The 27,904-nt window shown below is 36.9% G+C and overlaps 2 protein-coding genes across 9 annotated transcripts in view; one reads left to right on the top strand and one right to left on the bottom strand.

Moving 5' to 3' along the window:
• The first annotated feature begins 118 nt into the window (after window positions 1–118).
• On the top strand, window positions 119–25,358 carry LOC127437213 (C-C motif chemokine 4-like). 3 transcript variants are annotated; one of them, XM_051691999.1, is made up of 3 exons: window positions 119–291; window positions 24,837–24,954; window positions 25,075–25,358. In XM_051691999.1, exons 1-3 carry the CDS (start codon window positions 222–224, stop codon window positions 25,139–25,141), a joined length of 255 nt encoding a protein of 84 aa, XP_051547959.1. In that variant the 5' UTR covers window positions 119–221; the 3' UTR covers window positions 25,142–25,358. The 3 variants fall into 3 exon arrangements, with proteins under 3 accessions (XP_051547959.1, XP_051547963.1, XP_051547958.1); XM_051692003.1 differs by lacking the exon at window positions 24,837–24,954 and adding an exon at window positions 1,208–1,325; XM_051691998.1 differs by lacking the exons at window positions 24,837–24,954; window positions 25,075–25,358 and adding exons at window positions 1,208–1,325; window positions 1,446–1,729 and having other exon boundaries at window positions 120–291.
• The window catches only part of LOC127437206 (septin-7-like), a 71,752-nt gene continuing 46,563 nt past the window's right edge, over window positions 2,716–27,904 (bottom strand). For 2 of the 6 annotated variants that reach the window (XM_051691985.1, XM_051691988.1), the window contains exon 13: window positions 25,075–27,515. In XM_051691985.1, the coding sequence (XP_051547945.1) occupies window positions 27,476–27,515 (40 nt within the window). In that variant the 3' untranslated portion in view covers window positions 25,075–27,475. Of the gene's footprint in view, window positions 3,888–4,895; window positions 5,359–5,487; window positions 5,614–25,074; window positions 27,516–27,904 lie in introns of those variants that run through there. The other 4 variants (XR_007896548.1, XM_051691990.1, XM_051691986.1 and 1 more) reach the window with 4 other exon arrangements.

The following is a 27,904-nucleotide window of genomic DNA, read 5'->3' as shown; positions in this document are numbered from 1 at the left end:
TGACACCTGCATTTTATCTTCTAACGATCTCTTTGCAAAGAACAAGATGTGATGATATGTGTGGGCTTTGAAGATGGGGTTGGGGGGTTGAAAAAATATAAGTCCTTATCAAACCTCAGATCTTGTTTCTATCTTCCTCTAGCTGAACATACTACAAAGCATTTATAAAGGGTAGGCAGCAACAACTCAACATCAAAAGCTGCAAATCATCTTTAAAAACCATGAGGACAACTTGTGTGTGTCTGGTCCTTGGGCTGGTCCTGCTGATGGCCTGGACTTCTGAGGCTCAGCGTAAGTTCACTGTTAGTGTAGCTTTTCTCTTGCCTTAATTATTGATTTAAATATAGGACAGTGTAATCTATTGCACCTAGAGATGATCAAAGTATTATTACACACTTACATATAAAGGCTAAAATTAGAACCAATGAATTGCACAAAGAACTTTTTATGATCAAATTCTTTAGAAAACATATTTAAGAGTGCTTTAAAGAGCCCCAAAATTAATATGCCAATCTTCAGAGCCTGTAATGCCACATCAAGACCTTTATCTCCAAAGAACCATGTAACTGACTCAAGAGCCTAATATAACCAAAAAAACAGATCTTGATTTTACAGATGATCAATCAAAGCCATGTTAATTGTGGTTTACTGGCATAGAGCCTTTATTTTGAAGGGTGAGCTAATAAATCAAGACATATTTATTGAGGTTTACAGGTCATGGAACAATTAAAACAGTCTTGAAAGGATTCAGTCCAAATTGAGGCAATATGCTTTGCTGCACAAAGAGGTTACGGTAACACTTCAAAATAAGGATCCATTTGTTAACATTAGTTAACAATGTTAGATAACATGAACCAACAACGAACAATACTTTTACAGCATTTATTAATCTTGGTTAATATTAATTTCAACATATAATAATACATTCTTAAAATCATAAGTTGCATTTGTCAACATTAATGCACTTTGAACTAACAATTGTATTTTTATTATAACATTAACAAAGATCAATAAATGCTGTAAAAATATATTTTTCATTGTTTGTTCATGATACCAAATGCATTAACAAATGCAACCTTATTGTAAAGTGCTACCTAGATTAATGTATATAGTGTATTGATAACTTTGTTGTCGTGTTTTGGCATTTGGAAGATGCTTAATTTCAGAACTGTGTTCAGAGTAATATACCGTTTTATCTCACCAACAGCTCAAGCGCCAGCAATCCCTGAAAAATGCTGTTTCAACTTCATCGACTTCCCAATTCCACGCAACAGAATTGTGAGTGCTGTGCAGACAAGCAGTGATTGCCCCATCAAAGCTTTTCTGTGAGTATTTAACTTTAAAATTCATTTAAATATAAGGTCTTAAATAACATAAAAATGTAACTGTATTGTGTCTATGTCAGCCTTGTAATTAAAATTTCAAATGTGAACTTTTTTCCTCAGGGTTTCAACACAGAGGGGTGAATTTTGTGTGCAACCAGATGCGCCTTGGCTAAAGAAGATAATTTAGTGAGAGCTCCTGCCATTGAAAATGCAACACCTGAATCATGCCATTCAACGCTTAATACAGCTGTTCATTCTTATGAAATGTATTTTTGATAGTTTTCACAAAAACATTGCAATACATTGTTAAACACAATCTTTTAAGTTTTAAAACTTTCCTTTTGTACTAAATCTGTGCTGAATTGTAAGAGAATGCTAATGATTATTAAAATGCATGGAAATTATGCGGTGTCTTGAATGTGTGCATCTTAGCATAAATACTGAAAGGGAAAGACCACATGACTTTGGATTTAGCATAACATCTCATGTTTAATAATGAACAGTTAGGCTGAAAGAATAACAGACATCAATATCATAAAGAAAAAACAACTGAAAATTGAAAACCGTATACACATACAAATAATAATAATAAAAAAAAATAAAATAAAAAAAAAAAACATCTAGAGAGCCATGTTCAAGTCTACTGTTAAAAAGAGGCGTAGAGTGGTTAAAAAAAAAGTATGGATTCTTTCTGTTCCCTCTCTGAATACGGTTTCAAACTAAAAATCTCAAATTATACAAAGAGTTCAGAGCATCTGTGTGGCTTAGCAATCTACAACAGGAAGAACTGAGTGTTTTAACTTGCATAATGACAAACCTGCAAAATAAATGTAGTATGAGGCATAGAAAGACTCTTGGCTGCCGTTTGCAATGGGTAGGTTGAGTGTTTTGTGCACTGGCTGGTCCGTTGCTAATAGATGCAAGCTAGTGAGAATGTGACTTTTTGCTTGGCATCAAATCGCAAACTTGACTTCACTGTTTGGCATATAATAGACCCAAAGCCTGCATTCTATCAATCTAACTATCCTACGAAAACAAAGAGACTTAGATTCTCATGAACATGTATGGAATATAGAGTGAGTTTATTAAAAAGGGTCCAAGTTCAGGCTGTCTTGATGTCTGGGTAGATGTGGAAAAAATAACATCTCTAAAATAATATCGGTGTAGATTACAAAACTCATTTAAGTTAAAGGAATACTTCACCCAAAAATAAAAACTCTTTCATCATGTACTCAACCTCATGCTGTTGCAAATCTGTTGACTTCCACTGTATGGAAAAAGGATGCTATGAAAAGTGAATGAGGCTGTCATTCAACCCAAAATTTCATTTTTTGTTCCACAGAAGAAAGTCAAACAGGTTTGGAACAACATAAGAGTGAGTAAACGATGACAACATTTTAATTTTTGGGTGAAATATCCCTCTGATCTACAACCTGCTATACTGGTAGAAGTCTAAGTCCCAACCATTATATGAAACAAACCAAAACTGGTTTCAGATCAGCTTGGAAATGGACATTTTTGACAATCTCTTCACAATAATAATAATAATAAAAACACACCAGGAATAAAAAAACAATAAAAACATGAGCAGACAGAATTGCCGAAACAGGCTGCAATTTTTTAAGGCAGAATGTTCCAGCAACTTGTATAAGAACATTCCACAATATTATTGAAATTATTTTATAACCATCCATATATATATATATATATATAAAAAGATTATTGTTATTAATGTTGACACCTATGCCATTTTGTATAACACCACCTATGGTAGGGACACAATTATCTATGTACACAGCCAGCAAATGGGTTTAAAAACATGGGGGAAAAATTATCATAATTTAGCTGTGCAATAATGTTAAAACGGATCTTCAATGTCTATGACCCCCACAAAACACATAACATTATAGCACACACACTCAGACACCCTCAGAAACTTCTAGAATCCTTCTCAAGCATACAGTATCACAGACCATAAATCATCCATACATTCAACTTCTCTCACACTTTTACAAAACTTACGTGTGACCCTCTTAAAAGATTGAGGTGTGTGTGTGTGTGAATGTGGTCAACAGAGTTGAAAATGTACGTGTGCAACAAACCTCAGAACAAGCAACGGAAAACTCGATCTGTCAAACTTTCTTGGAATTAACCCCACCTAAAGCTCAAAGGAAACTTTGTAAATACCCTCCTCGTAATCAGCAGCTTAAGAACATGGGCTCTGTATTCACACTACAGACAATACTGCAGTCAAACCAGAGGAGGGCACTACAGTTTTTTGTGGTCTTCGACAAACCAAGGTTTATGAAGCGAGGCAGCGGAAACTAATGGAGTGTACAAAAAGTTATACATTACGCATGCTTTATGTGTTTGGAATGTTGCAATGGAATGTTTAAAGCGCAGTAAATGTGTGCCATAATGTGTGTGCATTTGTTTCTCGCGAGGTCATAGAACATGTGAGCGTCTCTGATGCAAAAAGGAGTTTCTGGTGTTAATAAAAGGAACAGAGTGTCTTGGCTTCTTTAAAAGATTTTTCCTTTTTTCTTGTTCTTTTCCATTGTCCTGAAAAACATAAAAAAAGAAGAAAATCATTGGTGAATAATGTGATTACTCATATGAACTCAAAACGTCAGTTTTCAGCAGAAAAATACATTTTAAGTGCATGTAGGAGCGACAGAAACTGGGTGATTCTCAAGAAACCTGTCAAGAAAATGCACTGATCCTATTTTACTCCAAAATCAAAAGAAACAAATAAGACATTTTATTTTGCATAAAGAAAAACAAGACTATTTATAGAGTCATTAATGGAATAGTTCACCCAAAAATGAAAATTCTCGCATCATTTACTCACCCTCATGCCATCCCTGATGTGTATGACTTTCTTACTTCTACTGAACACAAACAATGATTTTTAGGAATATCTCAGCTCTGTTGGTCCATCCAATGCAAGTGAATGTTGACCAGAACTTTGAAGCTCAAAAAAGCACATAAAGGCAGCATTAAAGTGGTTAAATCCATGTCTTTAGATGCAATATGATAGGTTTGGGTGAGAAACAGATCAATATTTAAGTCCTTTTTTACTATAAATCTCCACTTTCCAAAGCCTTCCTAAGCACTCTTCTCTCCCAAGAGTTGTTCTTTTGTTTTTGGCGATTCACATTCTTTGAACATATTGCCACCTACTGGGCAGGGAGGAGAGTTTATAGTAAAAAAAAAAAAAAAAAAAGGACTTGATTTTTGATTTGTTTCTCACCCACACATACAACATCACTTCTGAAGATATGGATTTAACCACTGGAGTTGTATGGATAACTTTTATGCTGCCTTTATGTGCTTTTTGGACCCTTCAAAGTTTTGGACCCAGCACTAGAGCTAAGATAGTCTTCGTGTGAATTACCAAACCACAATGTATAGTTTGTGACATCCATTCAGTTTGAATCTGCTTCTATAAGAGTGCAGTTCCCTATTTATTAAAAAATAAATGTCTGAAGGACCGAATAATGTAGAGAGAGAAAGGCTCATCAAAAAAGAGAGGAAGCAGAACACTGAGGAACAGAGAGAGAGACTCACTTTGAGGCATCCAGTTTCTGCTGCTCCAGGATGCGTTGCTGGGTCTCCCAGTTGGCTTTTTCCTCTTCAAACTGGTGTCTCTTCTCATCTAGCTCTTTATACTGGGCTTCTAGATTCTTCTTCATCTATTCATGACATCGCTCCAACTGCATCAAGGAAGAACAAGGACAAACTCAGTTAAGCATCATACAGTACTACAAAAATAGTGAGTGAATGAATGGCAATCAAAGAATAAGAGATACAATGCTTAATTCAGATGCACTGCATCAAAATGAACACACACACACAAAAACACACACACACACACACACACACACACACACACATCTCTGCTTCAGAGTCCTTCAGTTTTTGTTTCTTCTCTTTGACCTTCATTTCAAAGACCTGCTCCATCTCAGTCTCCATCTTCTTCATCTTCATCACATGCTCCCTCCTCTCCTCCTCCATCTGAGCCAGTGGACTCCTACAATAGTGACATCACAACAAATAACAGTCAGGAAACACATACATAACTCTGATGCAACCCACTGGAGGCACAATAATGCTAAGTTATTGACATTTAACTAAAAAAAGAAAAGAAAAGCTTTTGTACTTTGTCAGCTGGCCCTTGTTCTTGGTGGCATCGACCCCGTAGCAGGTGACGGCTGCAAGTTTCTTGCTGCGGTAGTTTTCATAGTGAACGTTATTAGTCACGTCCTTCAGATCCTGCATGTGAGTCCTGGAACAGCAACAGATTGATGACACAGGGAAAGTTTCATTTAATGGCATTTCTTCAACACTGGGCAATTTCATGTCACAGGGGTTGATTTGGTAACATTTCACTATAAGGTTCCATTAATAGTTAATCCATTAAGTATCATGAACAAACAATTTACAGTATATATTTTTTATAGCAGTTATGAATCTTTGTTAATAAAAACACAGTTCTTCATTGTTAGTTCATGTTAGTTCATAGTGCATTAACTGATGTTATCATATACAGTGGATATAAAAAGTCTACACACCCCTGTTAAAACAGCAGGTTTTTGTGATGTAAAAAATTAAAAAAGGTAAATCATATCAGAATTTTTTCACCTTTAATGTAAAAATTACAACCTATGCAATGCCACTGAAAACCAAAGTGACACACTTCAGAGAATTTTTTTTTTAAATAAACTTAGAATAACCTAACTGCATAAGTGTGCACATCCCTGAATTAATACTTAGTTGAAGCACCCTTTGATTTTATTACAGCACTCAGTCTGTTTGGATAAGTGTCTATTAGCTTGGCACATCTTGACTTGGGAATATTTTCCCACTCTTCTTTGCAAAAACGTACCAGATCTGACAAATTGCGAGAGCATCTCCTGTGTATGGCCCTTTTCAGGTGCCCCCACTGATTTTCTATAGAATTCAGGTCTGGGCTCTGGCTGGGCCATTCCAAAACATTAATCTTTTTTCGTTGAAGCCAAACATTTTATTGTACTTGCATTGGACCCGGAATATCGCATTAATATGCAGAGACATCTACATACAGGGTTCCCATACTTTTTTACCAATTTTCATAATTTCCCAGTCATTGTTAGTTACTAAATAAGGATTTTCATTCAAATTCAGAACAATTTGCCAATCTTTTTCACTGAAAATAGTCTGACTGATTCAGTGATAAGAACCGACTCAATTCATTCACAAATTGGACATAACTTTGGCTTAAAAGCAAGTTTACGTCAGTTTGGAAACATTCATTTTTGCAAATCCACTGGATGTTGTTAGGGCCACAGAAAAGAAAACTTAAGCTTTAACAGTAAGGTTTTGTCTAAAGTTTGCCGGCTACCTGTGATGACCTTACCTTTAGATGAGGTAGAAGGCTGGGCTGAATCTTTGTTACCGTTGGTAATGTTTTTCCCCTCCTCTGGGGCACTTGGAGCTGGTGCCTTTTCTGGGGCGTCACCCACCACTTCAAACTCGACATCCTCTTCTAACTCCTCACTACAATGAATGCAAGACAAGACTTTGAAACTCAAGAAAAGTACCGATAGTAAAAAAGTTTAATTTCTGAGCATCGTTTCCCACAGGATTTTGTGAGACTATGGGAGGTGGACCTCTGACCCTCAGAGTTGGATTTTGTTTCCACTCAGCTGTCATCTGCTGCTGCTGTCAAACTGTTTGATGTCGAACACAACAGCGCTTCGCGCGTTCGCGGAGAGATTGACAGGCAGGAATTTGGCCAATAGTTGCTGCAAGCCTCTTATAATCGACCAATTGGTGTGCGAGAAGGCGGGACTTACAAAGAGGGGTTAAAGCAATGCAAAAATGCGCACGCACACAATGAAGTATTAGACCAGATGCACATCATAATGCAACTAAAGCCGAATCCCAGACATTTTCGCAAATTTAGAAATCCCGGCCTTATGCTTTTTTAAAGTCCGAAAAAGAGGACATGTCAGGGAAAATAGGACGTATGGTCACCCTAATCATGATTCTAACTTCGGCAGTAATATTATCTGTTTGCTCTTGTACACTGATAATGATAAATTGTGTGTGGAGTAGTGTATAAATGCAGTGGATACATTTAATGTTAATTAACGTTACTTACCTCAAAGATTTGTCGTCCTCCTCAACCAAATAATGTTAGACGGATCCAGGAATACTCCGGTGCGTGTATCTGCGAGTGTGTGTGAGCGCGTGAGTTTACAGCAGCGGGTGTGGAGCTGACTGAACTGACTGGAGCTGACTGGTGTGCGAGAGAGAGCAAAACACAACCTTTTATCCCAAAATCAGCCAAAAAAAAAATTTTTTTTTTATTGTTGTTAGCTACAGAGAGACAAGACACAGAAACATTCAAACAAAACTAGGATTTGTTACTTGCGTAAGATGGCCTCTAGAGCAGGCACGTGCACACATAGACAACAAAGGGGGCTTGAGCACCTGCCCTTTTTCTTCCTCGAGAGAAAGTGCCATTTTTTCTGGGGTGCTTTTTTTAATAAATGAATATATATATATATATATATATATATATATATATATATATATATATATATATATATATATATATATATATATTCATGTTTGCGCACAGCTTCCCTGTCAAACAAATATATTTATTGAATAAAAAATCAAAATATCAGGTCGGGAGATGAGACTTTGTCGAGTTCCGATGCCCTCCCTACCTCCGCGTCTCCGCGCAGCAGTGCAGCACACATCAGACACACAGGCAGGCAGCAGCCCCTCACAGATCCTATCCCAGTTGTGTTTTTGCAAATTAGCAAATTAGGCGTTAACTAATTAAAATGCACTAATTTGCATACATTTGAAAAGGCACAGCAGGTGAATAGGATAAACAAAATAACTAAAGCATATCACCACAGAACTTCCCCAGTTAATGACTTACATCAAGAGTCTTTTCCCCTGAAATGTTATGTTTTAATATGTAGATTAGCTTGTTTTGGCTAATTTAGAAGAAATCTACAGATGCAAACAGACGGAGGGTAGTAGGCTTAAAACAAACACCATCCAAATGTGTATTTTGGAAGTTTTCTTTCCATTAGAGTAAAAGAAGACATGATAGCAAAATAGACCAAAATCTCAAAATTGACCACTACATGAAAAAAAGTGTCTTGCTTTAAACAGTAACTTCATAATTTTGATCGTAGGCTCCTCGTCTAATAACTTTCCATTCTATTAGTTTGTTGTATGCTGATAGATCTTTACATGATACAGTGGTCCAATAACACCAAAGAATTAAAACAATTTATTGCCTTGTGCAAAATAAACAAATTATTAGTGAAACTATGTCCCTTTCCTTGGTGCAGTCATTTATTCTAAATATATACTTGAAACTAGTAGCATAGAAAACATGCACACTGTGGCATAGTTTCCTTTGCTGTTGCCTGCTCTTTTGATAAACCTAGTGAATACTAAAGAAGACCATGGTCTCTGTGTGAACTGATTATTTTGTAGAAATCTGTTGAGTATGAAACAATTGCGTGAGAGTGAGGGAATTAAAATAAATTGGTAAGGAAGACAGTCGTGTTAATATATTTAACGTTTTGTTTAAAAACATTTTTTTAAATAAATAATTATGAGAAGTGCCTTTTTATTCCACTTGAGCCCCTGCCCCCCAAAATGTCTGTGCACGTCCCTGCACATCCTTAGCCGCCACATATCGTATGTTTAGGTACTTACATCCAGTGCTGGGTAGTAACTGATTACATGTAATCGTAATGTGGATTGCATAATCAGATTACAAAAATATAGTACTTGTGACTGGATTACATTAAATGTTATAATGCGCATCATCTATGATGACAGTTACATTTTTATGGATTACATACTTACATTCCTGATTACATGGCCAATCAGCCAAAGAAAGTAGCTAATAGGCAATTTACTAATTATACTCCTAAAAGTTAAAAGAGCGGTCTGAGCCAGAGCCTGAATTATTTGCAACAGGTCTCGCCAGGTAGAACTTCATTCATGGAAGACAGTATCCTGTTCCACATGCACTTTAGTTTGATGAAAATCTAATCATTCATTTTAAATGTATTAAGTACCAATTTAACACTCCTTTCACTAAACATTAAATAAAATATAAATATATTAATAATATAATATAAACAGAAACTTGCTATTTGTCAATTGCTGAGTAAAAAGCAACTTCTTACAGTGTAGAAGCATCAGGTAAACAGAAAGAACAGATTTTCTTACACACAGAAAGCGTGTCAGTGTACACACCTTAATCACTATATTCCAAACAGTTAATACATATATTTTTCAAGGTAAAACATTTATTTATATATATATATATTTACAAATCTTATGATTCATATATATTACGTTTATTTATTTTTTGTCATGTCATATAAAGGTGAATGGCTTTCTTTTTAATTAGGATTTTCTTTATGATCTTGGACATTTTGCTGATAAAATGTGGTTTTTAATAAATTAATATATCTGGACGAATAATAAGCGTCATGTCATTAGATACACAATAGATACACTGTCATTAGATACAGTTTACTGTATATACCCTTTGCTTCACATCAGCTGACAGAGAGGTTTATATGTCACATTGTTCAACAAACCACAGGCCAAAAGTGTTTAAGACACTACTTTTGTATTTGAGTGTTAATGTGTATTCAACACTAGGATGCAGTTAACAAGTTTCACACATTGTTTTGTTATAGGCTACAGAAAAGTTTTACTGAGATGCATCATCTTGTTTCTGCAGGCCAATAGAGGTTTCTACAATCTTAAATGTCATTACATGTAAAGCATGTTTCAAAGATTCATGCATGTGTAACTGTGTGAAAATATGTTAATATGTTAAATTACTGCATAAATGGGGACAGCGCCATCTACACGGTGAATGATGGTATTTGACGATTGGAATAGGGAACTCCCACAGCAGAGCTGATGAGACATGCTGTGGGTAAGTGATTTGATTGATTGATGAGTGCCAGTCAGTGTTTATGAAGGGTCGTCACATATCCAACAATGTAAGGTTAGTTCTTGATTTGACTGATTATCGTGATTTGGTTTTAGATCCTGCTCTTATGCTCTTAGACTTCCAAAAAGCCTTCGATACTGTTAATTCATAATTTCATCTTTAGTGTATTATGCTTCTTTGCTTTTAATAATTATTTTATCAATGCAGTGAAAACTCTGTATGTAATAGGAAACAGTTGTGTTAAACTTATATCTGGAACAACACCAACATTTCTTATTCACAGAGGTATAAGACAGGGATGTCCCATTTCCCCCTTTCTTTTCCTGCTGGTTACTCAGATTTGGAATTTAATGGTCAATCAGAATAACGTGATTAAGGGTATTCGAATTCAAGATAAAGAAATAAAAATTTCCCAATTTGCAGATGACACCACAATTTTCTTAAAATCAATCGGAAGTTCCTAATACATTGGAGACTAGTACTGATTTTTCTCAGATATCTGGCCTTTCTCTCAACATTTCAAAATGTGAAATATTGTCTTTAAAAAATATAGATAAAACAACAATTTGTGGAATTCAGCTTAAAGATGTAATTATTTGTGTGTAAAGTATCTTTAAATTCAAATCTTACAGAAATGAATTTAATTCCCATTAAAGATGTGATTAAAAAGAAGTTCGATTCTTGGCTGGCAAGAGATTTGTCTCTCGCTGGTCGAGTTTTATTATCAAAGGCAGAGTCTAGCAAGCGTTTCTTATCTCTTTTCTGTAATGGATTGTCCCAAGTCATCATGTTCCTTATTAGATCAATTATTGTATAATTTCATATGGAAAAATATTATTAAATCAAAAAGGAGGTTCTAAGAAATAATATTAATGATGGAGGTCTTGGAGTTGATGACTTTACCCTATTCAACCATGTTTTAAAAGTAAATTGGTTAAAAAGATTCATTAAAAAGACAAACTCTATATGGAACATATTTCCTAATTTTTTATTTATTTTTTAATTGGAGGTATTGAATTTTTGTTACAGTGCCCCTTTCTCAATTGGTAAACAACCCATTAAATTAGCAAGATTTCAGGATTTCCAAGAGGCCTTACTGTCATGGTTACTGATTTACAAAAAATGTTTCACCTCACCGTTGTTTTATTTGGAATAATCCAAATATTATTTACAGAAATAAATAAATTTTTTGAGAGATGGTATTTAAATAATATCTATATTGTTAATCAGTTGATAGATGACAATGGTCAGTTTTATTCCTTTTCAGAATTCTCCAGAAAATTTGATTTTGGGGCGTCATTAAAAGAGTATAATATTGTAGCCAACGCTATTCCTAATGGTATAAAAATTATTTTGAAAGGAGAGCAAACCTATAATCCTATTTCTCTGAATAACACTTCTATTTCAATAGAAGAATTCTTATTACTGATGACAAATTCAATAACCACTTTGTTCGCAATCATATCAACAGAAAATCTATTCCACACAGCAAAAAAACAAGTGTACATTTAACTCAATTTGAGTTAATATTAACACTCCAAAAATGTATATATGACTCCCTCTATTTGAGTTAAAATCACACTTTTGAAAGTGTTAAATATGTACTTTTCTCAGAGTGTACATTTTAAAACTGTGAAATTAGTGATACTAAATTGGAGTTAATAGAGCTACTAATTTAATACTGAAACACAGTTAAAGTAACACTGAATGATAGCAGTTCATGTTAAATATTAAGTTTAAAATCTACACCACGTGTTAACTATAAACTACAGTATGGTAGGTATTCCATGTAAGAGTTTAAATTTGCCCTCCACCCTCATCCTTACCCCCAACCCACAAACCACCCCATAATACAAAAAAAAAAAAAAAAAAAATTGTTTCCTCTGCACACTTCACAATTTTTACAGGGCACTCAAAACCCCTATGTAACAAGGTTCTTAAGATGGGGCAATGAGGAGGCGGGAACCAGCTGAACAGTCATCGTAAAACTTTAATAAACTGAACTCAAACATAAACTGCAAAACAAAGACGCACGCACGCATGCACGCACGGGCGCACACACGTACCACAGCTGACCAGGCATAATAACTGAAAAGTTGAGCTCTTGCTCTTAATCATGAAAAGTGCTCTACATATGTAGTCTCCATTTGTGAAACAATAAAAAATACTTCTTTCTCAGAATTACGCAAACAATCTTACCAAACACTGGCATCTCATCAACGAATCAGGGCAAACAACAAGATCAGTATGATATTCAACAGTTTCTTGTCCATCACAACATAAAAACTGTTAGTTGCCTGCTTGCTGGTCCCTGAAGCTAGTAGGTATGTCTGCTGATCCTGGTTCTCAGTGTGTTCCTCTTGGCTCCTGCAAGACTAAGGAAAAAGCAAAATACCAAACAATGAGTTATACCCTCTTACGAAATTTTAATTACATAATTTTGTGCTATGTTTCACATTTCAAAAGTATTGTAATCACCTTGTGAAAAAAAACTAGATGACCCATGGTCTGAGCTGCACCGATCTTTTCTTTCTGACAGGCTGAGGTGGCAGAATGTGCAAAGTATCAGGAAAGATGTGTCATAGTCCCATTCCGTCAGAAGCAAGAGAGTTTGCCATCAATATGCATTTTCAGACAAAATTACTTTTCTTGATTGAAATGCCCTACTTCCAGGTTATAATCCATTATTTTTTTTATGTTTTTAAAAAGTAACATGTTAAATATTCAGTATTGAGATTCAACTTACTAAACTATAAATATAAATTTGGCCATTAACACTGTACCTGGATGCTCATTCAAGGATTCCGTGTATTGGTTCCTTGCAGATTTCAGTAAATGTTCAAGCTCTCATCAGGAAGTCAGGGTCTCTGCTTCTCTGATTATCTTTTTTTGATAGAGAGTCAGACACTTTTCAAACAGTTTGGCGGCTGTTTCTGGTGCAAATAGGAGGCTTAATTCCTGAAATATCTGTATAATCAGAAAAATAAAAACACTTTACTGCAATTCACCTTTAAATGGATTCTAATGCATTACTTGCTCTTAAAAAATGTATGCCATGTTTTTAAATAAAATGACTATTTAAGAAACATTAATAAGATAACAGGATTATCCATCTACATCATCTTACACATATGACAAATAAATAGCTTGCATATCCTCTCTTGGAAAGTGGATCCTTACAGTGCTACTACCCAATGCATATTTCTCTTTGGTAAGTCGACGAGGGATTCTCCTGCAAAACAAAAAAGATAGAACTAGTTCGTTGATGGACCTTTACAAATGTATTTGCTATCTAATCTGCTCATGTATAGTGATTTGGCAGGCATTGCTAAAATGTGATAACATCAATCAAATTAGTTTTTTTACCTTATGAACATCTGTGCCTCAAAAATTTACATTTGCAGAGTCTCACTGGGGCCAACACTGGAACTATGAAATATGCATGACTTTAATGATAACAGAGACAATGCAAACCCACATGAAAGATTAAGACAAGGGGGATGTGACCAGTTGCACAGTTAGTGTAAAAACTGAAATTGTTCATTTGTTAGTGCTTGGTTGAAGAGACAACTGGTTACCTAATCTTCAGATAACATTTTTTTTGTCTGAACAGGTAAACAATTTTACACTATAGTCCAAATACTTTTTGATTAACAAAACTATAGAGACCTGGATGTTTGGATAAATACATCTAGATGTACTATAGCTCTTGAACTTACGCTTACCCCTCAGTTTCAACCATAAGTGCTGCAAGGATGTTAACAATCTGCCTTTTAGTTCAGTCTGTCAGTGTCCCACCTTCCTTATATTCATCGAGCACCGTTGTCTCACCAGGTTGTCATTAGAATCTGTTTAATTAGCTGAACAGATTAAAACCATATTGTGTCAGAGCCATTAAATCATTTTTTAAATATGATAACTTTAGCTCAGAACATTACTAAGTACACTAATAGTAGAGAGGACACACTTATATCTTTGGCTTAAGAACTTTGCAACTGTTCATCATCTCTTCACATTCATGGGTAGCTTTGATATTTCACAGTCACTGCTGCTCATGACCCAGAGCTTGAGCTCGGCCCACTACATGAGGAGACAAAAGCAGTGGTGTGCTGGAGTCTGAAGACTCCAGGAATCACACAACAGGCTGAGATTAACTCATTACGCTCTTTTACACTCAAAGTCGAAACAAAGATTTGTGTTATAAATGGTTATAAAAAATACACTATAAAATCATTCCTTCTCTTTCATCACTATAAAGTACAAATAATTAAATAGTAAATTGTATTTATTCTTTAATAATTTGGGGTTTGTCAGTGGAGTTATTTTAACAGAAAAACGTACTAGATTCATTTTATATAATCTCATATTCGGGACTGTTGGCAATATTTAATAATAAATAGCACTGTTGTCCTGAGTCTAGGGACGTATGGCTGCTTGCAAAGTTTTCTAAAATGAGACAGAAATGCAGTGCAAACTGGGTGTAACTGATGCTCTTCAGGCACCCCCCGGATAAAACGTTGACATGCCGTGCCCGGACATACACCATAATTAGCGATTCAACGACTGAAAAAAATAAATTAAAAAAATAAAATGCAAATAACAGCTTTTTAATACACCCACAGACATTAAAGATCTCTTTAATATGCACTTTTATAACCGGAAGTAATGCATAGTGGTCAAGGGAAAGCTTCAGATCAGTGCAACACAGGCGCCTTCTAGCTAGCGAATGACTACGAATAATCCCTTTTAAACATAAATTTGTCACTGTATCTGAAATATTTAAGTTAACATGCAGATATAAGCACATCTTGATGTAAAATATCTATAAAACGCAAAGTTTTAAGTACATTTACTCACCAGTTGCAACTTCTCATCCTCTCGGTGAAGCGAGGGAAAAAATGGCATCTGGAAAATTCCTCAGCCACAGCACTGCCCAATTGCCCGGATGTTGACAACACTGGCAGGTGTTGGATACCTGTAACTCTGTGATTTTACACAATGGTGTTCATTTCACTAGATCTAACACTAAAACTAAACACTTTACTCTGAAATGCCTTAACACTGAGATTTTAACACCAGTGAATTTGCTATCTTTTCGATGGATGACGCTATACAGTGTTAATTGGAATTTGGTCTGGTCTCTTCCCCACAAATATCTATTAAGAAACAAGATAAAAGAAGTCACGTTTAAAATATTACATAGATGCTACCCTTGTAACAGCACACTCAATAAGTATATTCAAAATATTGAGGAAAATATGCACTTTCTGTGACATAGAAGAGACAATTGTTCATCTTTTTAGTGAATGTCTTTGTGTTAAATCTTTTTGGAACAAGCTATGTACCTATCTCTCAGAAAAGAAAAGAAAAAATGTCAAAATATGTATAAACATATTCTTTAATACAACACAAATTCTCGTATCCAGTAAATTGTTAATCTTTTTATTATACTTGCTAAATTTTTTTTATACACAAATGCAAATTTTTGAGTAAGAGTCTGCTGTTGTCAATTTTTCTGGTAGACTATAACTCCTATGTTTTGTCATGTAAGTCGTTTGGCATAAATAATAATAAAAAAAATGCTGTGGGTAAGTGGCACATTTTGAGTGGTCTGGGGAATTATCAGTTAAAAGTACTTAAAACACATAAATAACTGCTCTATTGTGAATCGATCTTGTAATGAAGGATCAGAGTTTAAAACAGAGTAGAGCTAATGAGACTGATTCATTATCTGTGCCACAAAACCCTTATTTCCATTTTTGTATCTCCATTATACAGTGAGCCACACACACAGTAAATAGACCACCCGGGAAAGACCGTCACATTGGTGCTGTGAAGTTGTGATGCCGCCGTGTTGCCATGGGCCGTGTCTTCAAGCAAGTTGATAGAGATTGCCGTGCTGCTACATAAGGGTCGTGAAGAATCCGTCATCGGTTGAACAGCTCGTCATCAATCCACAGCCATTCAAATTTAAAGGATTCATCGGCTTTATCCTTTTCCATTTATGGAAATTTTTGCTCTGATCATTGACATTGGGTTTATGTTTATATACGTGCTTATGCCTGTTGCACATTGCTTTGCCCATAATGAGTGACAGCACAAGATATTTACCTAATTATTCCACTCCTGATTCAGTAGGCAGAGGGGTTTTAGGTTTCCAATTCCTTTCTGAATGAATAGCCCCAATGCTAGCGTAACGATAGCAGACCTGGCATTGCAAGAGAGGTATGTCCTTTAAGAGTGCCTGATACAGCAGACATGTAGTCAAATGTCAATCATATGTCTAGAGTGGCCAGCACGTCAACCCCAAATGCTGAATATGATATGCCTGATATACTAGGGCAAATGAGCTCAATTGTTCATCAGATCGGTCAGCAGTTGGCAGACAGCATTATGTCTCATTTTAGTCCTTATAGTTTGGACACTGATACGTCAAATAGACAATTCCCTTATGATTACAAAGCTGATAGCCCTTTGAACATAGTAAATTTGTCACGAAACCAAGTAGTCCAACACAGAATAGTCAAGGAGACACTTTCAATTAGAGGGGATGGTTCTGACATGATTGAAATTGAGGAATGGGAAGATCTGATGAGACCATTTGTTAAAAAGGCAGACATGAATGTTGAAGAACATGAGGATGAAATCCTTGTACACCTGTGAGGTAAAGCAAAAGATGAGTCAAATTCTGGTTCAGGAACAGTGATTCCACCACCACAGTCCAAACTCTGTCTACAGCCTGCTGCGCAAACATTTCAGTTGTAATCATTACTCACCTGTCTGTCTTGCTGATTTTTACACTACCTTGCCTCTTCAGATAAGAATCCATATGACTACTGGCTGAGACTCAACAGAGCAGCAGATGTTGCTTCTGAATGCTTGCAAGAGCAAGGTAAAACACTTGACAAGCCCAGCGTAGAAATAGTTTGCATGTTTATCAGACATTGCCCAAATAAAGACCTAGCCCTGACTTTCAGATCCAGACCAATTGACATGTGGTCAGCACATGAAGTGCAGGCTGTACCTAATGACTATCAATCTGATTTGAGTTTCAAAGCTACCAACACAGTACACCGCAACCAAAGTGAAAGAGTGTCTGTCAACAAGATTGATATTAATACAGTTCCGGTGCCCGCTCCCATGGTGTGTGAACAACAACAGAAAAGTGCAGATTACTCTGCTCTTGAAAAAGTAACTGACATGCTAGAAAAAGTCCTGCTGACTTATGCTAACAGACCTCAGCCTCATCCGAAATGCCAGCCTAATAACAAACTCTCGATGCTCTGCCTTGTGCTATCTGCAATGATGCTGCTCACTCTGCCTTAACACATTGTCGTGAACACTGACTTTGTTTCCAGTGTCAGTCGACAGGTCACTCCAGACGTTTCTGCCCTAGGTGGAGAAACCACTCACCTCAATCCAGTCAGGAAAACTAACAGGTCTGTGTGTAAGGGAGGTTAGTACAGACCAGACTGACAACCCTCCCATCTATGACACACAAGATTATGAGTCTGTATATAAGCAGTACAAACCCACTGTCTTGCCTAATAAAACCGCTGTCTTTCAAGGCATACAATGAGTTCCTAGAGCTGATTCTTTATTTTATACCACCATATCTGTAGAGAATGGCCCCTCTTTCAAGGCATTACTCGACAGTGGCTCAATGGCCTGCACTCTCAGTGAGGCAGCTGAAGCTAGTTTGTTGGCCAGTGCTCCAATGTTGATAAAGTGCCCTGCCGGTGATGTTGTGATTATTGGATGTGGTGGTCACCAAGTCACACCAAAAGCAATGTACGATCTGACAGTCTATGTTTATGGATGCAAAATGATAATTCCTGTGCTGATCGTTCCAGGCCAGACAGATGAGATGATCTTGGGCAATAATGCCATCAGATGCCTGCTGACTCTCTTGAAGAATACCAATGACTACTGGAAATTGATCTTATTACCCAGCGGTGATGGAGAGAACTAGACTTTAGAGTTCATGTCCTTGCTGTCCAATACACAGAGATGGAGAGGTGACCACGTTCCTGGAAAAGTTTGTACTGTTAAGCTCAAGCACTGTGTGACACTTCATCCTCAGAGTGAACACCTTATCTGGGGCAAACTTCCTGTGAACACTGCAATGTATGTGGGTAGTACAGTGCTTGTGGAACCTACCCAGTCCAAATGTGGCATTAAACATATCATGGTAGGCTGAGTTATTACACCTCTATGGGGTGATGATTGGGTACCTGTGAAAGTAATCAATCCCACAAACAACATGTTGACACTAAAAACAAATACAAAAATCGCAGACGTTTCTCCATGAATTGTCGTGGAAGATCTTCCAGAGAGTGGCCATATTAGGTCCAAAGTCCAACACTATCAGCAAAAGGATAGTTGTCAGAGATCTGAGGATAAGATGGAGAAAATCTTGGAGGACCTGGGATTGAGAGACCAGGATCTGAAAGCATGCGAAGTGTCTTCGGAATAGAAGAACAAATTACTGAATATCATTGAGAAATATCAGTCCATATTCTCAAGAAACAAGATGGACTGTGGCGAAGCTAAAGATTTTGTACATCGGATTCACCTGGTTGACGACAAACCCTTTTGTCTCCCCTACCGTCGTGTACCTCCAAGCCATTATGAAAAGCTGAGAGTAGCGCTAGATGAGATGGAAGAGAAGGGCATCATCAGAAAATCGAACAGTGAGTACGCTTCCCCTCTTGTCCTGGTGTGGAAAAAGAATGGTGATCTGAGAATCTGTACCGATTTTCGATGGTTAAATGCTAGAACTGTGAAAGATGCCCATCCTCTGCCACACCAGTCAGACACCCTTGCTGCCCTTGGGGGGAACACCTTCTTCTCAACTATGGACCTTACCTCAGGCTTCTATAATGTTCTGTTACACGAGGAAGACAAGAAATATACTGCTTTTTCGTCACCATTTGGACTGCATGAATATAACAGGATGCCGCAGGGCCTCTCAAATAGCCCAGAAACATTCAAGCGTATGATGATGTCAGTCTTTGGTGATGAAAACTTCTTGATGACCTTATGGTCTTTGCTCCCAATGAGCAGGTTGCGCTCGAAAGGCTAGAGATGGTGTTCTCAAGACTCAAGGCCCATAATCTCAAGCTTTCTCCTAAAATATGCCATTTCCTGAGAAAATCAGTCAAATTTCTTGGCCATGTCATATGTGAGGCCAGTGTTCAGACAGACCCTGATAAAATAAAGGCCATCACAGATGTTCAAGCAGTAGACTTGATGGACTTGAAACAGACATAAAGGGCTCCAAAGGCAGAAGAAAGAAGCCCAAATCAAAAGTTGTGTGTGTCAAACACTCAACATCAGACTGGACTGATGAGTGCCAGATGGCGTTTGACACTTTGAAGGAGGACTTCCTCACAAGCGTAACGCTAGCACACCCAGACTTCATTCAAGACTTCATACTGGCTGTAGATGCTTCAGTTGATGGATTGGGGGCTGTTCTTTCCCAAATGTAGCACAATGACAAGGCCAGTGGCATTCGCCAGTAACACACTGTCACGTTCCCAGATGAACTACCTGGCTCATAGACTGGAATTTCTCGCACTTAAATGGTCGTTATGCGACAAGTTCCATTACTGGTTGAGAGGGCGCCATTTTACTGCTTGGACGGATAATAATTCCCTTACTGAAATACTCACCAAGCCAGGACTCAACGCTTGCGAGCAACGCTGGGTTGCTAGACTAGCCTCCTTCAGCTTCGACCTGAAATACGTACTTGGTTCTAAGAACATAGTCGCAGTTGCATTGAGCAGGGAACCTTTCGTGAAATCCTGTGTAAGCCACTGACTCGTAACAGAACCTTACCAGTCTTTGCTCAGTCAGGTTGATGGAGTCATAGACACGTTGTCCAAGATTCTTTCAGATACACCACCAACTGCCAGGTAATGAGCCCTGCTGATGATTCGTCCAGAGCAGCTGGAGTTGATGATAAATGTCAGGCAACAGAAGGTGCTTTAAGTTCACAAGATGTAGCTGAAGTACTGGATGCACATTGTTCAGGTGGTGTAGGACAAATGATGGGCATAGAGATCATTCCGCACATCTTCAAAGAGGACCATACTAATGCCCTCAATGTGAGTACACTTTTAGCCATGCAAGAACAGGATACCACTGTGAATAGGGCACTCTTTTACGTTAAAAGACACTGATGCCCTGACAAGCGTGAACGTGCCAGTGAGCCTCGTACTGTCCTAAAGCTGCTTAAGCATTGGTAAAAACTTACCATCAAAGAAGGCATGCTTTTCAAAGTTAAGAGAGACAGTCACATGAACAAAAGGTTGCACCAATTCATTGTCCCAGATGCTTTGAAACAGCAAGTGCGTCATGGTCTGCATGATGCAGCGGGTCATCAGGGGCATTCCAGAACACTTTCATTAGCCAGACACAGGTTCTTTTGGACAGGCATGGAACGAGACATCGTGAATTATGTGAAGAACTGCCAGCGCTGTATCATTGGCAAGACTCTTGAACCAAAAGATCGTGCTCCTCTTGAGAACATACACACTACAGAGCCGATGGAACTCATTTGCATTGATTTCTGGACTGCAGAGCAGGGCGATAACAGGAGTATGAATGTTCTCGTAGCAACAGACCACTTCACTAAAATGGCTTATGCCTTTCCCTGTAAGAACCAGACTGCAAAGCAGGTTGCCCATCGCTTATGGAATGGACTTTTCTGTGTTTACGGATTCCCTAAGCGGGTGCATTCGGATCAAGGCCCAAATTTTGAAAGCAAACTAATGAAAGAGTTGCTGGACATGGCGGGTGTCAGGAAATCGCATATCACCCCTTACCACCCGATGGGAAACGGGATCACAGAACGCTTCAATAGAGCCTTAGGGAACATGATAAGAGCCTTGCTTCCTAAGTGTAAAGCCAGGTGGCCACAGTCTTTGCAGACGTTGGCCTTCTGTTATAACTGTACTGTTCACGAGACCACAGGATTTGCTCCATTCTTTTTGATGTTTGGGAGAGTTCTACGCCTTCCAATTGATGTGATGTTACAGCATGTTCTCAAAGATGATGCTGTTGTAAACTATTCAAATTTCATATCCAAGGTCAGGTGTGATCTTGGCGAAGCTGCAAAACTTGCACAGAAGCACAGTTCAAGTGAGCAAGCTCGGCATGCAAAGATCTACAATTGGAGAGTGAAAGGATCACCCCTGACTGTTGGTGAAAGAGTGCGTTTGGCGAACCGTGGTGAGCGTGGCAAAAGGGAAATTGCAGACAAATGGGAATCCAATCTCTACGAAGTGATGTCAGTGAAACCACCCATTAATGTCTATCGGATACGAGACACAGAAACAGGCAGAGATAAGACTGTGCACAGAAATCTCCTACTTCCTGTTAACTTTCTGCACAAAGTTAATGAAGTCGACATGCCATCTGAATCTCATGCAAGTGATTCTGCTGCTGATTTGCCTGATCATTCCATGAGTGACACAAGAACAATTCACTGGGTTATGCAGTCTGATCAGTATAACTGCCCCGATAGTGGTAGTGACTCAGTTGCTTTGTCTGGAGCTTGGTGTTCTTTGGATGTGCAGAGTTCCAATTTGAATGCAGACTCTGATTCCTCTAACAGCTCTGTATCCACTGAACAGAGAAGTGACATTCCACGTTTATCGGTGAATGAAGAAATACCTCCCGGTGATGAGTTTGAGCGGAGCTCCTCACAGCACCCATTGATTATGACAGATTTACCATGCTCTCTTGTAACCAATAATCCAGTTCCGGATACAGTTGACCCAGTAATTTGCAATCAACCAGAATGCTTTCAAACAGACACAGTCAGAACTAGGGCTGGTAGAACCGTTAAACCTCCACATAGATTGATCTGTGAGATGAATAACCAGACTGTACATGATTCATCACCATCTGTGATTTCTCTTTATGTGGTGAAACGCCTTCTTATTGGGTAAAAATACAGAATTAGTATTTTGACATTGTGAGTTGAGATTTTGCCTTTTAAAGAAGCCTGACTTTTGAATTGTGTATGTTAAGAGAGGTGTCTAGGGCATCTCTTTAGTCTATGCTCAGTTTGGATTTTGGTACTGGTCCATACTTCCTATGGAGGAATTTTGTAATTTATATTTACACTAAAATGTATCAAGGGCATTCACACTGTCACTTTTTTTTTCTTCTTCTTAATTTTCCTAGTTTTACATGTTCTCAAGCTTTTCTGTTGTTCTAGCGCTTCCCCGATTTAGCATAATTTAAGGGAGGGTGTATGTAACAGTGTGTAAATATGTTAAATTACTGCATAAATGGAGACAGCGACATCCATTTGGTGAATGATGGTATTTGACGAGTTGAATAGGGAACTCCCACAGCAGAGCTAAAGAGACATACTGTGGGTAAGTGACGCATTTTGAGTGGTCTGAGGAATTATCAGTTAAAAGTACTTAAAACACATAAATAACTGCTCTATTGTGAATCGATCGTGTAATGAACATGTTAGGGATCTGTTGACGTGTTTGGCGTCGATTGTTATTTTATATCGAGTTATTCTGACTTTGTTTCACAAGGCTTGATCGTAATTCCTCCGTGTATTATCTTGTGTTTCATATAGGACTGATTCATTATCTGTGCCACGAAACCCGTATTTCCATTTTTGTATCTCCATTATACAGTGAGCCACACACAGTAAATAGACCGCCCGGGCAACACCGTTACATAAGCAATATGGATAGCCATCTTAATAAATACACCAAATATAATTGTTAATATATTATTATTATTATTATATGAATAACCTTTTTAACATCATTAACAAACATTACACATATTCGTATTTTTGAAAGGACCATGACACTTTGATACATGTGACCCATATTCATTTTGAATGCAGGCCTACATTAATAGTTATTTTTATAGTTATGAATTATTAGTGATTGAAGTAATTACAAAGTTATGACAAAGCTACAACACTTTACCATTCTAGTTTTATATTTGTATATACTGTATGTACTAATGTCAGTAGGCATGTACTCTTTTTTTACTTATGCAAATTCCAACACTGGTGGGAAAGTTAAAACAGGAATTTACCACATGGAATAAAGATTAGTCAGAGGGTTTCTGTGCTTTGGTCATGAAGGTCCGGAAAACTGCTGTGAGAAAAGAGAAATAAAGCCATTTCTTAAGTAAAAAAAAAAAAAAGGTTCAAATTACTTTTAAGTAAAATAGAATAAAAAGTGCAAATCACTTCTTTTTAATGGGCATCAGCAAAAACTGCAACGTCAGAGGATGCTCACCATGAGTTGCAAGTCTCTTGACACCTGTATTTTATCTTCTAAAGATCTCTTTGCAAAGAACAAGATGTGATGATATGTGTGGGCTTTGAAGATGGGGTTGGGGGGTTGAAAAAATATAAGTCCTTATCAAACCTCAAATCTTGTTTCTATCTTCCTCTAGCTGAACATACTACAAAGCATTTATAAAGGGTAGGCAGCAACAACTCAACATCAAAAGCTGCAAATCATCTTTAAAAACCATGAGGACAACTTGTGTGTGTCTGGTCCTTGGGCTGGTCCTGCTGATGGCCTGGACTTCTGAGGCTCAGCGTAAGTTCACTGCTAGTGTAGCTTTTCTCTTGCCTTAATTATTGATTTAAATATAGGACAGTGTAATCTATTGCACCTAGAGATGATCAAAGTATTATTACACACTTACATATAAAGGCTAAAATTAGAACCAATGAATTGCACAAAGAACTTTTTATGATCAAATTCTTTAGAAAACATATTTAAGAGTGCTTTAAAGAGCCCCAAAATTAATATGCCAATCTTCAGAGCCTGTAATGCCACATCAAGAGCTTTATCTCCAAAGAACCATGTAACTGACTCAAGAGCCTAATATAACCAAAAAAACAGATCTTGATTTTACAGATGATCAATCAAAGCCATGTTAATTGTGGTTTACTGGCATAGAGCCTTTATTTTGAAGGGTGAGCTAATAAATCAAGACATATTTATTGAGGTTTACAGGTCATGGAACAATTAAAACAGTCTTGAAAGGATTCAGTCCAAATTGAGGCAATATGCTTTGCTGCACAAAGAGGTTACGGTAACACTTCAAAATAAGGATCCATTTGTTAACATTAGTTAACAACGTTAGATAACATGAACCAACAACGAACAATACTTTTACAGAATTATTAATCTTGGTTAATATTAATTTCAACATATAATAATACATTCTTAAAATCATAAGTTGCATTTGTCAACATTAATGCACTTTGAACTAACAATTGTATTTTTATTATAACATTAACAAAGATCAATAAATGCTGTAAAAATATATTTTTCATTGTTTGTTCATGATACCAAATGCATTAACAAATGCAACCTTATTGTAAAGTGCTACCTAGATTAATGTATATAGTGTATTGATAACTTTGTTGTCGTGTTTTGGCATTTGGAAGATGCTTAATTTCAGAACTGTGTTCAGAGTAATATACCGTTTTATCTCACCAACAGCTCAAGAACCAGCAATCCTTGAAAAATGCTGTTTCAACTTCATCGACTTCCCAATTCCACGCAACAGAATTGTGAGTGCTGTGCAGACAAGCAGTGATTGCCCCATCAAAGCTTTTCTGTGAGTATTTAACTTTAAAATTCATTTAAATATAAGGTCTTAAATAACATAAAAATGTAACTGTATTGTGTCTATGTCAGCCTTGTAATTAAAATTTCAAATGTGAACTTTTTTCCTCAGGGTTTCAACACAGAGGGGTGAATTTTGTGTGCAACCAGATGCGCCTTGGCTAAAGAAGATAATTTAGTGAGAGCTCCTGCCATTGAAAATGCAACACCTGAATCATGCCATTCAACGCTTAATACAGCTGTTCATTCTTATGAAATGTATTTTTGATAGTTTTCACAAAAACATTGCAATACATTGTTAAACACAATCTTTTAAGTTTTAAAACTTTCCTTTTGTACTAAATCTGTGCTGAATTGTAAGAGAATGCTAATGATTATTAAAATGCATGGAAATTATGCGGTGTCTTGAATGTGTGCATCTTAGCATAAATACTGAAAGGGAAAGACCACATGACTTTGGATTTAGCATAACATCTCATGTTTAATAATGAACAGTTAGGCTGAAAGAATAACAGACATCGATATCATAAAGAAAAAACAACTGAAAATTGAAAACCGTATACATATACAAATAATAATAATAAAAAAAAAAAAATAAAAAAAAAATAAAAACATCTAGAGAGCCATGTTCAAGTCTACTGTTAAAAAGAGGCGTAGAGTGGTTAAAAAAAAATGTATGGATTCTTTCTGTTCCCTCTCTGAATACGGTTTCAAACTAAAAATCTCAAATTATACAAAGAGTTCAGAGCATCTGTGTGGCTTAGCAATCTACAACAGGAAGAACTGAGTGTTTTAACTTGCATAATGACAAACTTGCAAAATAAATGTAGTATGAGGCATAGAAAGACTCTTGGCTGCCGTTTGCAATGGGTAGGTTGAGTGTTTTGTGCACTGGCTGGTCCGTTGCTAATAGATGCAAGCTAGTGAGAATGTGACGCTTGCTTGGCATCAAATCGCAAACTTGACTTCACTGTTTGGCATATAATAGACCCAAAGCCTGCATTCTATCAATCTAACTATCCTACGAAAACAAAGAGACTTAGATTCTCATGAACATGTATGGAATATAGAGTGAGTTTATTAAAAAGGGTCCAAGTTCAGGCTGTCTTGATGTCTGGGTAGATGTGGAAAAAATAACATCTCTAAAATAATATCGGTGTAGATTACAAAACTCATTTAAGTTAAAGGAATACTTCACCCAAAAATAAAAACTCTTTCATCATGTACTCAACCTCATGCTGTTGCAAATCTGTTGACTTCCACTGTATGGAAAAAGGATGCTATGAAAAGTGAATGAGGCTGTCATTCAACCCAAAATTTCATTTTTTGTTCCACGGAAGAAAGTCAAACAGGTTTGGAACAACATAAGAGTGAGTTTGGGTGAAATTTTTGGGTGAAATATCCCTCTGATCTACAACCTGCTATACTGGTAGAAGTCTAAGTCCCAACCATTATATGAAACAAACCAAAACTGGTTTCAGATCAGCTTGGAAATGGACATTTTTGACAATCTCTTCACAATAATAATAATAATAATAATAAAAACAAACACACCAGGAATAAAAAAACAAAACAAAAACATGAGCAGACAGAATTGCCGAAACAGGCTGCAATTTTTTAAGGCAGAATGTTCCAGCAACTTGTATAAGAACATTCCACAATATTATTGAAATTATTTTATAACCATCCATATATATATATATATATATAAAAAGATTATTGTTATTAATGTTGACACCTATGCCATTTTGTATAACACCACCTATGGTAGGGACACAATTATCTATGTACACAGCCAGCAAATGGGTTTAAAAACATGGGGAAAAAATTATAATTTAGCTGTGCAATAATGTTAAAACGGATCTTCAATGTCTATGACCCCCACAAAACACATAACATTATAGCACACACACTCAGACACCCTCAGAAACTTCTAGAATCCTTCTCAAGCATACAGTATCACAGACCATAAATCATCCATACATTCAACTTCTCTCACACTTTTACAAAACTTACATGTGACCCTCTTAAAAGATTGAGGTGTGTGTGTGTGTGTGTGTGAATGTGGTCAACAGAGTTGAAAATGTACGTGTGCAACAAACCTCAGAACAAGCAACAGAAAACTCGATCTGTCAAACTTTCTTGGAATTAACCCCATCTAAAGCTCAAAGGAAACTTTGTAAATACCCTCCTCGTAATCAGCAGCTTAAGAACATGGGCTCTGTATTCACACTACAGTCAATACTGCAGTCAAACCAGAGGAGGGCACTACAGTTTTGTGTGGTCTTCGACAAACCAAGGTTTATGAAGCGAGGCAGCGGAAACTAATGGAGTGTACAAAAAGTTATACATTACGCATGCTTTATGTGTTTGGAATGTTGCAATGGAATGTTTAAAGCGTGTGCCATAATGTGTGTGCATTTGTTTCTCGCGAGGTCATAGAACATGTGAGCGTCTCTGATGCAAAAAGGAGTTTCTGGTGTTAATAAAAGGAACAGAGTGTCTTGGCTTCTTTAAAAGATTTTTCCTTTTTTCTTGTTCTTTTCCATTGTCCTGAAAAACATAAAAAAAGAAGAAAATCATTGGTGAATAATGTGATTACTCATATGAACTCAAAACGTCAGTTTTCAGCAGACAAATACATTTTAAGTGCATGTAGGAGCGACAGAAACTGGGTGATTCTCAAGAAACCTGTCAAGAAAATGCACTGATCCTATTTTACCCCAAAATCAAAAGAAACAAATAAGACATTTTATTTTGCATAAAGAAAAACAAGACTATTTATAGTCATTAATGGAATAGTTCACCCAAAAATGAAAATTCTCGCATCATTTACTCACCCTCATGCCATCCCTGATGTGTATGACTTTCTTACTTCTACTGAACACAAACAATGATTTTTAGGAATATCTCAGGTCTGTTGGTCCATCCAATGCAAGTGA

Source organism: Myxocyprinus asiaticus, chromosome 48, assembly GCF_019703515.2.
Source record: "Myxocyprinus asiaticus isolate MX2 ecotype Aquarium Trade chromosome 48, UBuf_Myxa_2, whole genome shotgun sequence".
Lineage (NCBI taxonomy): Eukaryota > Metazoa > Chordata > Actinopteri > Cypriniformes > Catostomidae > Myxocyprinus > Myxocyprinus asiaticus.
Note: the sequence above shows the minus strand (reverse complement) of the source record. Positions and strands in the feature narration are given on the sequence as shown.

What these genes read in the sequence shown, in the direction of transcription:
- LOC127437213 (XM_051691999.1), top strand. Translation starts at nt 222, where the DNA reads ATGAGGACAACTTGTGTGTGTCTGGTCCTTGGGCTGGTCCTGCTGATG. An exon ending in CTGGACTTCTGAGGCTCAGC is followed by an intron (nt 292 to 24,836) that starts GTAAGTTCACTG and finishes TCTCACCAACAG; the next exon opens with CTCAAGAACCAGCAATCCTT. An exon ending in TGCCCCATCAAAGCTTTTCT is followed by an intron (nt 24,955 to 25,074) that starts GTGAGTATTTAA and finishes TTTTTTCCTCAG; the next exon opens with GGTTTCAACACAGAGGGGTG.